The 13,119-nt window shown below is 32.7% G+C and overlaps 1 protein-coding gene across 2 annotated transcripts; it reads right to left on the bottom strand.

Moving 5' to 3' along the window:
- Window positions 1–2,512: 2,512 nt before the first annotated feature.
- Window positions 2,513–8,816, bottom strand: LOC124911210 (V-type proton ATPase subunit B1). Of its 2 annotated transcripts, none has more exons than XM_047451666.1 (15): window positions 8,653–8,816; window positions 8,307–8,371; window positions 7,480–7,535; window positions 7,294–7,392; window positions 6,836–6,895; window positions 6,473–6,584; window positions 6,090–6,298; window positions 5,814–5,942; window positions 5,603–5,740; window positions 4,990–5,140; window positions 4,816–4,898; window positions 4,682–4,729; window positions 4,508–4,561; window positions 3,113–3,196; window positions 2,513–3,031 (listed from the first exon to the last, which is right to left on the bottom strand). In XM_047451666.1, exons 2-15 carry the CDS (start codon window positions 8,362–8,364, stop codon window positions 2,846–2,848), a joined length of 1,467 nt encoding a protein of 488 aa, XP_047307622.1. In that variant the 5' UTR covers window positions 8,365–8,371; window positions 8,653–8,816; the 3' UTR covers window positions 2,513–2,845. The 2 variants fall into 2 exon arrangements, with proteins under 2 accessions (XP_047307622.1, XP_047307623.1); XM_047451667.1 differs by lacking the exon at window positions 8,653–8,816 and adding an exon at window positions 8,457–8,480.
- Between the last annotated feature and the right edge of the window lie 4,303 nt (window positions 8,817–13,119).

Raw genomic sequence — 13,119 nt, 5'->3', positions numbered from 1 at the left:
TTTCTCGATTGAACCTCTCGGTCCTCAAGAACATCAATATTCCAGGTTTTGCAATTTTGATAGAGGTTTGAATTCTTTGATCTAAGGGCTTAGGTAACTTCACACTTTTTATTTGAAATCGATTGATCGATCTTGGATTTCATAAAAAGCTCATAAATGACCATAATGATCGATTTCCAATCAACAACCAGGCAGCATACAATTTTATGAAAATCGAAATATAAAAATTTCAAAGTCAAACTGGAAGTATGAATTAAAGGGTGATTGGAATCATACCAAGGATTGAAGAACATTCTTTGGGCTTTAGGGAATCTTTTGGGATGCTTGAATCCAAGTTTTAAAGTCTTATACATAAATTTCGAAAAATCAAAAGTTTTGAGCTTTATTGGAGGATTTTCGAAATCTTTTGATTGGAAGCTAAAGATGAATTCTCTTGACTTCGGAATTGTTAAGGGAGACTATTTATAGCCTTCCGAAGTCGGTTGATCCACCCAAGTTGATTGAATTAGCCAAAAGCCATTAATGACGTTTTGACTGTTTTTGGATCAACTTACCGGAATAGACAGTGAGTATGCCTAGATGTGTAGGAGAAATGATCATCGAAGTAGGGTGATCATTTCACCTTTCAAATTAGCCGTCGTCTTGTTTTTTCCAAAGATGACGGTTGTTCTTATCCTTTTGGCAATCGCAATGAAGACGACGGCCGTAGGTGAAACGACGTCGTTTAGGGCATATTTGGCGAACGCAGAACGCGTTGTTGGCGTTCCATTGCGTTTCGTCAGCGATCTAGGTAGTCTGTCGCATTTTGGCTAATAGAGCTGAGGCGCGCATTAGTCGATCATGTGTGGCGCGGACGTGCGTTAGTCAATCATGTGCGGTGCGGGCGCGCGCTTCCTTCATTACAGTGGGGTAAACGGGCTTCTCCTGGGCGTTGGATACTTAGATTAGAATCCAAAATCGTTGTAATCCTGTTGCACTCGTTTTTCAAAGTTTCGGCCACATAGTATATAATTCATTCAAATTTTTACCTACATATTATATCACCACTCCGACACTCCCATTTAAATCTTATAATTTTCCAAATAACTTTATCAAATTCGGTCATAGTTAATATTCGAAACTATGTTCTTTGCACCTATAACCTATAAGTCATGACAATGTTCAAAATAAAATTTTTAATTTGTTTTCATTCTTCTTTTATCTTTTTAAAAAACCTTTAGAGAAGTTAAAAAGACATTCCTTAATAGTGCTTTTTATAATTGTTTTAGCATCAGACGATGTCTCGTTTCTCTTTCACCACTCATATTTGAGTTGATGATGTATTTTGTTTAATGCGACATCTTATTAGCTAGATTTGATTTTTTATTTAGTTCTTGTAATCTGAATAATACTCTTAATTATCGATGGTTTGTTTGTTACTCATACCATTCGATTGTGTTGATGATCATTTCTCGAGTTCGTGTTCATCTCTTAGCAGCAAAGGAGACAAAATTATGGATCTAGAGTTTCTTCTCATTTTTTCAACAATAAGTTATTTAATTTGTTCTTTCATATGAGTTTTTCATGTATTCTCCCATGATTTGTATGAGTTTTTTTACTATTTCAGCCATATATGTAGAAGATCAGTTATTATTTGGCAGAATATTTTTCGACGTTTCTTACCAACAACCTTCAGACTATGATTATTACAATTGTCGCTCATAATATTTGGTAGAGATTCTTCCGATATCATTTCATTGATTTGTTCGATTTACTTTACTTCAACACTCATTGTTTAAGAACTCAAATGAGTTTGTTCTTGGAGTGACCATCATCACATTGTATATGATTATTGAATTTTCTCTATTGGAAATTTTAATTTTGTAAATTGTTCTAATATTTTAATATATAAATCATTGTTTATATTGATTTTGTATTATTTATTAATTAATTTTATATATGTAACCTTCAAATGAATTAATGTCCTTGTAACAAAAAGGAACCATTTGTAATGAGTTCGGATTGGAATGTTTATTTTGTGTCCTTCTCAGCACACAAATTCTTATAAATAAAAAATGAAGAACTTGTTATTTAAAAGTTTAGGATAACTTGTATGTATTTGTCAATCAATATATATCTATTTAAATAACAATTCCCCTAGTTAAAGCATAAGCCTTTGCTATTGTCCCTAAGTTACTTAGGTTTTGAAAAAACTTTTTGAAACTAGGTGTGATAACCAAAAATCAATAAATTTGCTTAAATGTTTTAGAGAGAATAACATTTTAAAACCTAACTTAATTAGTCTACGAGCTGAAACCAACACCAACAAACCGAGCTCAAAGAATAAAAAAGAAAACAATACACATTCTCGGAGACTTAGCTTTGTCATTACCTAAACTCAGAGGAAATTGTCTACAAGATCAAGACCTCCACCCATGAGAGACCATCTTCCATGGCCAGTGGAACCCTTTAGTCTCCAAAGATCAAAAAGAATAAAAAGAAGATAGCAAATATGAGATCACATTTGTCCACATTGAAAGTGAAAAGGGTTCACATAATAAAAGCCAGCCGAAAAACCATCCACTCTTTCTTTGTTAGGGAAGTGAAAACTCACATAAGATTTTACAAAACCCACAAAGAAAAGGCACACAATAATAATTAATAACATGATCTACCATAACCCTGTTTGGATCATATTAAAAGAATATTAACTAGAAGAAGAAAAAAAATGACTCAGAGGAGATTCAGCTCCTTTTATTTAAAGCCAGAAGTAGGAGGCGAAGCAATACCCAATAGAAACACGCAAAAGAAGACAAATCAATCATTGGGGAACACCAACACCAAACACGTCAAAGCTTCAAAAATTTCAGCTGCTTGCATCCCGATTGTAGAACTGATCAAGTGTCTTAGCTGGTATACGATGAAGAAGCTCACGAGGAAAGATTCGAAGCAGAGTCCAGGCTAGATCAAGCGACTGGTAGATGTTCCTTGTATCGTAGGCTCCCTGTGCCACAAATTTCCTTTCAAATTTGTCTAGGAATTCCAGATATAGCTGTTTTAAGAGGAAGATGAGAATTAGTCATTTAAAAAAGAATAAGGGATTAAAAAATCATTGTAAATAGAGGGGAAATACCAGATCCTCCGAAGAAAGCGCCTCTTCTCCCACCACTGCTTTCATTGCTTGGACATCCTTCCCAATAGCATAATTTGCATACAACTAAATCATAACAACAAACACAAGAAGATTCAAAATTTAAATAAAGAGATAATCATGTGGACTTTGGAGGCTGTTTGATGAAGTTGAAAATAAACTAAAAATTAGATGCTGAAAAATGTTGCAAGTCGAACAAGATAGTAGTATATATTAAAAGGTGTTTAGTTACCATCTTTTGTTCATGATCTAAAAAATCTACAATTGTTCTGTTTGCCAAAAATGAGAATGAGCTAAAAGATAATCAGATCCAGTTCGGGAAAAAATATCTCTATACCAAATGAAAAAAAAAATTACACTATATTTTGGATCATGATAAAATATAATAATTTATATACCAAATGAAGCTACAAAAGCTGCACTAAGATCTAAATATACTACTACTAAGGATTAATCCTAGTTTGATTGCAACAGAGATTGTGTTGATATAGCAACAAAAATTACACTAAAATCTATATATACTACTGCTAATGATTAATCTTGTTTGATTGTTTCCTCTAGATAGTAAACTCTGATTTAAAAAAAAAAAAAAAATTGTTTGATTGTAAGAGATTATGACAAATACTTAGGAGGTTCATTAAGTACCCTAACATTGGGTGGCTTTGGAAACACCATATGAGTTAGTATCAGAATGGTGGGATCCTATTAGAAAACAGAGCATATATGTTTTAGTTTGACCCAGATCTGAACTACGAATTGGGATTCGCTTAAAAAGGTATCCGCAGTAGAATTGTTCTTCTGGCTTGAGGTGGTGTCTGATTGGGATTGGTGAGGGATCAAAATATTCGTCGTGTCTACAGACCATCCAAATTTCAGGGTAATTAGATGGTTGGATCGTCGGTGGGAGATGTTTAAATGTGGCGCAATTTCAGTGTATACCCATACAACCACATTTATACCAAATGTATTTGAATATGTATCCTAAAAAATATAATGGTTTCCCAATGTGAGATCTGGATACAATTCAGTTTCCAAATGAAGTCTTAGAATAAAGCTTGGTTAACATAGGTATTTTTTTATCTTGGATTATTTGAAAAAAAAAATGTGAAAGTTGATTATTTAGATAAAATGACCAAAATATCCTTTATTCGTAATATTTTAAAATGTTATAAAAAATAAAGTAAGGGTATTTTATAAATGATTCATGAAGGGATGCTTATTTGGAAATAATTCCAAATAACACACATCAAACAAGGCCGAATGTTGCTATTCTTTTCAACTCAATTTAATAAACTAAGTTGGAAGTGTTAAATGTAAATACCAAACATATATTTTTTTTTAAAAGAAGGCAATAGGATAGTTCAAGTAAATGTAGACCTGGTTCGAGACATCAGAGTGATCCCTGCGAGTCATCCCTTCTCCAATTGCACTCTACAATCATTAAAATAGCACAATGACTTAACCTTGCACTGGTTTTTTCAATAATTGGTGAAAACATCAATTTTTTCATTAATTTAAGAAAACATCGCTCTACATCATATGTTACTTTACCTTCATCAGACGAGACAAGGATGGAAGCACATTGATTGGTGGGTAGATCTATCCATAGCATAAGCAGTTTTTTAGTCTATAAATGATAGCTTATATATATCAAAATCAAATAATTTAAAGGTTTGAAGCCTGACCTGTCTATTATGAAGCTGTCTATCAATGTATATCTGGCCCTCTGTAATGTAACCAGTAAGATCCGGGGTGGGATGTGTAATATCTGGTGACAAGTATTGAAAACTAGATTAAAGGGAACAAAACAGGTAAAAGAAAAAAGAAACATAGTTTGAAAAAGTAAAAACTGATGTTACCATCATTTGGCATGGTTAAAATTGGAATTTGAGTGATGGACCCCTTTCGCCCTTCAATACGTCCTGCACGTTCATAAATGGTTGCCAGATCGGTGTACATATATCCAGGATAACCACGTCTTCCAGGAACTTCTTCTCTTGCAGCAGATACCTGCAGAAGAAATTTGTGACATTTTTTTATTCATCCACTTAAATAAATGAAACTCGTACCATTTTCATGACATTCCACACTATAATTGGATCATGATCTAGAAATAATTTTTTTACCAAAAATTACACTATAGTATGGATTATGATCATGCAAAAAAAATCACTTTTGCATAAGCAGCATCAATAAGTTATTTTCTTTAGGAATTCATTGATTTTATAAATGAACAAGTCTTGGGCCTTTTTTTTGAAGGGTTATTTGGATTTAATCCCATTCTCATCATCAAATCATCAACTAAAATACCCTTATTTTTATTTTTTTATAATATTTTAGTCCATTAACATAAATAACCCCAAATAATCCACTTTTTCATCAAACATGATTTCTTTTTTTAAATAACCCTGCATCAAACAAGCTCTGATTCAACTATCAGGTTAACCTCAGCGTAAATATTTAAAAGGTTACCTCACGAAGAGCATCCGCATAAGAACTCATGTCTGTTAGTATAACGAGCACGTGCTTTCCACACTCATATGCCAAATATTCAGCAGTAGTCAGTGCAATTCGGGGAGTAATAATACGTTCAATGGTAGGATCATTTGCCTGTAGAAGCGGGAAAAACGTTATAGCCAAACAATATGATATTCAAAAACATCACCAATTCCATGAAACATACCAGGTTTAAGAAAAGGGTAACTCTTTCCATTGACCCATTTTCCTCAAAATCCCTCTTGAAAAATTGTGCTGTTTCCATGTTAACTCCCATGGCAGCAAATACAATGGCAAAGTTGTCCTCTCCGTCATGCTGTTAGATCACGTCAGGTCCATAAAACATCAAGTATCATTCAAAGTAATTTAGCCTCATAACAAACTAGAAATAATAGATAATAACACCCAAAAAATATAGCATCCCTGGATGGGATCATATATATATGTCAGTATGAAAACGTACCTGAAGAAGATCTTCAGTTTTCTCCAACCGTTTCACTAGACCTGCCTGCCTACATATTTGGGCAGCAATTTCATTATGAGGAAGACCAGCAGCCGAAAATAGAGGAATTTTCTGTCCTCTAGCAATTGAGTTCATGACATCAATTGTTGAAATTCCTGTCTGTATCATCTCTTCGGGATAGGTTCTCTCACTGGGGTTGATGGAACTACCTAAAAGTAGAAATGCAAGAATTTTATTTTTTGGAAAAATGAAATTTTCATTAAAAATCATAGTCAACGTGAAAAATGCAAGAATTTTATTGAAGGAAGATTATTACTGGAAATCCAATAGATGAATGTAATTCAAAAAATAAACTTTAGCGGCTGATTAACAAAAAAACTGACCAGAAATATCCAAGTAAGCCTCGGGTAAAATGGGAGGTCCATTGTCAATGGGTTTCCCAGACCCATTAAATATGCGTCCAAGCATATCCAGTGAGACAGGAGTTTTCAAGACCTAGAAAAGAAAACATGGCAGCACCTCCAAGGAAGTCAATTCATACTTCAGAATAAATTCTACAAGTATCAGCAAATTATACAGTCTTTTATGGAAATAGGGCCTTAAAATTTGGTTCGCAAAGAATAAGACATATATCATTGTCCTGCTCTTTCGCATCTGATTTAAATATTGGAATTAACCATGGAAAGTTAAGAAAATCTCTTTTGTTTAATCATCCAGAGAAAAATTACAAGCAAAACTATGGTTACCTCTCCTGTAAACTGTACGGTCGTATACTTGTTATCAATGCCAGATGTCCCTTCAAACACCTGGTTCCAGAATCCAGATATCAACAAATCAAATGTGGTACGATAATTAGCGACATGAAGAAGCATTGGGAATGAGGGGCTTTTGCCTAAAGGCTAGAGTCCTCTAAATGATGCTATAAGTGCAAATTTATCAAGAACATGTTATCTTGTCAGGTGATTAAAGAAGAAAATAGATTTAATAACTAGGAGAACACCTAATTGGATCACAAATGAATAAAAAAGATTTATTGCTTGCTTCATGGTTGAGTTGTTCATTGAACGTTGTTTGCATAATTAGAAGTAGTCTTCGTGACAACTATAATAATAATAATACAAACTTTAACTTTTGAAAAGAAAAAAACATCCAATTAACAGCCTATAATAAGGTCCTAACTGGTTTGGAATGAAAAACTAAGTACCTGTACAACTGCTTTCTCCCCATCTACTTCAAGAACTTGACCACGTCTAGTCGATCCATCTCCCAAACGGATGTTGACAATTTCTTGATACTTGGGTCCCTAAGATGCTCAAGAAAGTTACGTTAAAATACAGCTCAGAGTTGAGGAATTAGGGATAAATATATTTTAAGGAAAGACAATACCAACCTTGACTTTTTCAAGGATGACCAATGGTCCAGCAACTCCAGATACAGTCCTGTACTCTGTAAAGAAGATTTGCGAATATAAGCTCAGAATATAACAACAGATAGAATAGGGATTTTTTACTAGATTAAGTATAGAATCAACAAGAAAGAGGGAACAATGGTTCTTTCATTATATTCTTGATTCATTAATCTTTAGAGTGGAATTTGTTGAGTCCCGGTTAATAGAAAATATTCTGTATTTTATTGATAAATGTCAATTTCATTAAAAATACCCGAGAAGGCAACAAAAGCGCAACAATAACTCAAACAGAAAGAAGAAATATTAAAAACATCACTGCCTAAGGCTCTCAATTAAGTTCATAAGCAAAGGTTGATGAAACATTATCTATAGATGTGAGAACAGTAGTGCAATTGCTCTTAAAACTTGACAACGATAACATAAAATGCATTGAACCGCAACACAATTAAGAATATCCTTTAACTATTTTTTCACAAAATAAAAACATATTTTGATGCAGACTTTATCACAGGTATCTACCATATTCAAGAAAGTGGTCCCTGGACAGAAAGAACCTATGAAGTTTTCCTGTTCCCTGTGATTTGAGTGGAATCAACCCAAAAGAGATGATCCATCTCCAAACTGATTAACAAGATCTAACATAAAGCATGTGAAAACAAAGAAAATGTGGATATTCAATCATTCATTTAGTATCTTCTAACTATCAGATGAAAGAAATACAGAAAATCAAATGCTATCTAAATGGATGATCAGATTGATTCAATTCCAATGAAAGAAATGCCAATAAACAAAAATATAAGATATCTTACCCATTCCAATCTCAAGCGTCCCTTCCTCCATATCAACACCGTTTGTGGCAGCACCCATTTCCTACCTGAATGCATAATCATCAACAAGTATATTAAATGCACGCGATCTGTTTGATTGCGCTAAGCTGAATCCAAAGCAAAAGTCAAGACCTTTTTTCACAACACTAACTCAGATACTGAATCTATAAACTATACAGATCACAGAACATTCCTAACCACAACCAGGTAGGGCAAAGTAAGAGAAAATGACGCAATTCGATCGGAAAATATAAAAGAGAAAAACGAATCTGAAAGTACAAGAGATCAAAATACAATGGGTGAGAAAGTTTGTAAGAAAAGCAATCACCTTTTTTCTTGGATTGTGGAAGAGAGAGAGAGGGGATCTGATGGTTGAAGAAAGGAGTAGTGGGGAAGGAGTAATTCAGGAGGTCCCAAATTCAGAAAGGAGATGGGAGAAGAGAGAGAGAGATGGAGAGAGAAGAGCATTAACGAAATTCGTCTGATGTGTATAATTATCACGAGATTTGTCAATCTTCATCTCAATCCTCTACACTCCTTCAACAGATTGCACGTGTCAACCTGCCACAGATGGGAAATCTCTCAGAAATTTCTTCAAAACAAAAAGTAAAATTATTACTCACTTTTATGTTTTAATTTTAATTAATTAATTCAATTAATTATTATTTTGTTACTTTCAAATATATAAATAAACTAAATTTATATTCATTAAACAATTTAATAATCATTGGGTGGGTGACAAGAAATATCCTTCCAAAAAAGTTTTATTTGGGAAATTTTAATTCAACCTCAATTAGATAGCTGTTTTCAATCGAAAAAATTATTACAATAGTTATGTCGATTTTTTAAATTAAAATTAACAAAAATAAATAAAAATAATGATAGGGAGAACGATGCTAGAGACAGCGATCTTTTACCTGGCAGCCACGTGAAAAAATAAGGCACAGTTAAACAAAATTGATTATGTAAAAAGATAAAAAAATAAATGTAAAAAGTTATATAAAGAATAAAAAATAATTGATCATTTTAAAAGTTTGAGAAAGAAAGTTATAAATGTAAAAAGTTAGAGAGATAAGCATTATGTCATGAAAATGCCTTTGATGGCTATATTCGAGAGCATTCTGTCAAGAACATGGTCATGTACATGAGTATTCTGTCAAGAACATGACCATGTTTGGGACTATTCTATCAAGGATATGACCATATTCAAGAGCATTCTGTCAAAACATAGCCATATTCGGGATATTTTGTAAAGAATTTGGCCATGTTCGGGAGCATTTTGTCAAAAACATGACCATATTCTAAAATATTATGTCAAGAACATGGCCATGTTCAAGACCATTATGTCAAAAACGTGACCATATTCGGGAGAATTTTATCAAGAACATGGTCATGTTCAGGGGAGCATTATGTCAAGAATATGGTCATGTTCGGGACCATTATGTCAAGAACATGGCCATTTTGGGGACCATTCTATCAAGAACATGACTTTCTTTATATTTTTCTCTCTCTAACTTTTTTAATTTTTGTTTCCACCGTGAGTGCTAGTTGAGGGTTGCTGGGGAGTCGTTGTCCCAGCGTCGCTCTCTTTATCATATATGATACTAATGTTCAATCTGTGTTTCCTTTTATGAGTTTAAAAAAAAATAAGTTAAAGAACGAGAATTTTAGGCATTACATATATTCAATGTAAACTCATAAGAACCAAAAAGAATTGTGTGTTCCGGTTTAGGCCAAAAGTTCGCAACATTCCGTTCTTCAATTCATGGAGAAATCTACCTATCTATGTCTTCTATGTCTTGTAATCAAACATGGACATGACCGACAAAAATACAGACAAAGCAAAGTTATTGTTTCTTTTTCAGAAGGTTCATTCCAATTTTTTTTATAGGTTTTAACACCAATTTTTTAGAAAAAAAGGTTTTGCCTCATTTATTGTTTTGAGAATTAAAATTGAAGATGATATTTTCAACTATAATGCCTACACACGACATGTATAATAGTCACAACTAGGGCCGTCCCTGGGGTAAGCCCGGCAAGCCATCGGGCTAGGGCAGCCCACTCCCCAGGGCAGCCCACTTGTTAAAATTATTAAGGTATTTAGTAAAATCTATTGTAATTTTAAATGTAAAATGATATAGTTTAGTGGTTCAACATACAAACTTAAATTTTATATGGTTGTGAGTTCAAACCTCACCAAAAATATTTTTTTATTAATTTTTTTAACTTGACCTAGGTTAACAAAAAATATATCGACTTTTTTTCTACTGGGGGCTGGGGCATCCCAAACCTTGGGGTCGGCTCACTCACAACAATAACTTTTTCATCGTAGTTTGGTTGTTTGAGCACGACAAACAACTAAGTCATGAGTATAGTGACCGAGATTTTTGTGTCTATGAGGAATCATAAGAGTGTATATCTACAAATATTGAAAGTCTAAAACGACCACCAATGGAAGAGAACATCATCTTAAGTGAAAATTTCACTCCATCGCTATTAATGGAAGAAAACATAGTCTCAATTGAAAATTTCACTCCATCGCTATTAATGCTCTTTTCCGAAAGAAAGCTCATTAATGAAAGGGAAGATCGATTTTAGGTAACTATCTTTCATCTCAATCATCATCCTCATAAAATTTGTCATAGCACATGGGAAAACTTGTTCAATTAAAACAATAAATAGATAGTAATCAATTTTGGGTAACTATCTTTCATCTCAATCATCATCCTCACAAAAGTTGTCATAGCACATGGACAAACTTGTTCAGTTAAAACAATAAATAGATAGTATCTCTAGATGAATACATGTCTATTTAGTAAATTGAGCCATGTGAATAATCCCATGACTACTAGGTTTTAAAACAAGGTATATTCCCTTAAAGGATAGCATATAATCAATTAGGAATCTTTTTAGATTTTTTGAAAATGTAAATATAATATTTTTAAATTTCCAAGAATATATTTCAAGTTAAGTATATAATACTTCCTAATAGAGTCGCGAGAGAAATTGTAACTTTAAAAATTTGCCATGTAACTTACATTTTTCTCGAATTTTTGTAAAATAACGAAGATTATACACTCCTCAAAGATCGTCTCGTAAAATAACATGATGAACCAAAATATGATTCAATTAGGCTAGTTTTGACTTTTTAAGAGTCGTCACTCGTTTTATCAATGGAAAACCGATAAATAATGTAATTGCGTCGAAAAATGTAAAATAAAGAGATTTCGATCAATGTTTTAATTACACTTGGGACAAATCATCAATATTTTGTCTTTGTGCCCGTGCAAACAATTTTATCTAATTTAAATTCATAGTCATTTATGAAAATAAGATATTTGTATTTTAATTTTTTCAAGATCCAACAAGCATATGTCTACATGTATTATATCTTGACCATACTTTATGTATGTCACAATGTCTTTAACATATGTCTAGGTACGTCATAATTTATCCCTAGCATATGTCTGTGTATGAATATTATTATAATAATTTGAATAAGAATATAAAAAATAACAAATTCACATGGTAACAAAAGTTAAAAGTACATGTGAATGACAACTTCAAACTTAGTTAGAGCTTTTTAGAACTCATAATAATATCTTATAACAAATTAGAATACACTAGTAAAAAAAGGGTTTTATCGAAAAAATTTCCCGACAGATTTATATATATATCGGTATGGGTACCGAAAGGAAGAAATCTGTTGCAAATGAGAAAGGATACCGGCATGTTATACATATCTTTCATATATCTTTCGGCTTTGAATCCTTCCAAAAAACAGTCTTTTTTTGGAAGGGGATAATACCAAAAGATATATCATATATCTTTCGGCTTTGAATCCTTCCAAAAAGTAGTCTTTTTTGGAAGGGGATAATATCGAAAGATATATCATATATCGATATATCTTTCGGCTTTGAGTCCTTCTATAAAAGACTGTTTTTTGGAAGGGGATAATACCGAAAGATATAGACTATATCTTTCGGCTTTGACCCCTTTAAAAAAAATTAGAAATTTTCTAAGTGATGGGTTTTCTTTTGGGGGGTATACCAAAAGATATAGACTATATTTTTCGGCTTTGACCCCCTTCCAAAAAAATTAACAGAAAATCTAAGTGTTGATTTTTCTCTAGGGGATATACCGAAAGATATAGACTATATCTTTTGGCTTTGACCCCTTTTAAAAAGAAAGAATTTTCTTCTAAGTATTTAGATTTTTCTAGAGGGGAGATGCCGAAAGATTTGGACTATATCTTTCGGTTTTGGTCCCTTCTAATAAACATGAAAGATATGGGTTTTGTCCACTTCCCAGTAATTTTTTTTGTTATTTGAGGCCAAAGCCGAAAGATATGGTTATATCTTTTGGCCTAGCTAGTAGATACCGAAAAATTTAATGTATATATTTCGGTTTTGGTCACTCTCTTCCCTAATTTCCACACCTTTTCCAATTGGTTTTTTGTATTCTACGTACATGAATCTTGTTTAATTATCTAAACATATCAATTGTGAGCCAATATTCCAAATATAGGGTTTGTGATTAAAGTTACAAGTATAGGTTTGTGTTTGATTATATAAAGATGTATAAAGTTTGTGTTTGATTATATACTTAGAATGGGTGATTATGTTTTATATTTGTATGTGTAGGGGTTTGTGTTTAATTTATAAGTATAGGATTGTGTTTTGGGTTTAAGGATAAAATATTATCATGCTTCAATCTGTTTAAAATAATAAATTTTAAAAGGTCAAATACCGAAAGATATGAGGGAAATCTTTCGGCATTCAAGGGTAAAGCCGAA

This window comes from Impatiens glandulifera, chromosome 8 (assembly GCF_907164915.1).
Source record: "Impatiens glandulifera chromosome 8, dImpGla2.1, whole genome shotgun sequence".
Lineage (NCBI taxonomy): Eukaryota > Viridiplantae > Streptophyta > Magnoliopsida > Ericales > Balsaminaceae > Impatiens > Impatiens glandulifera.
This window is presented reverse-complemented; position numbering and strand designations above follow the sequence as displayed.

Excerpts from the sequence above, each read along its gene's own strand:
- LOC124911210 (XM_047451666.1), bottom strand. The coding sequence starts at position 8,364 with ATGGGTGCTGCCACAAACGGTGTTGATATGGAGGAAGGGACGCTTGAG. Across the intron at positions 4,730-4,815 it reads GACAGCTTCATAATAGACAG|ATCTACCCACCAATCAATGT; the intron begins GTCAGGCTTCAA and ends TGCTATGGATAG. Across the intron at positions 3,032-3,112 it reads CGCTTTCTTCGGAGGATCTG|CTATATCTGGAATTCCTAGA; the intron begins GTATTTCCCCTC and ends CTCTTAAAACAG.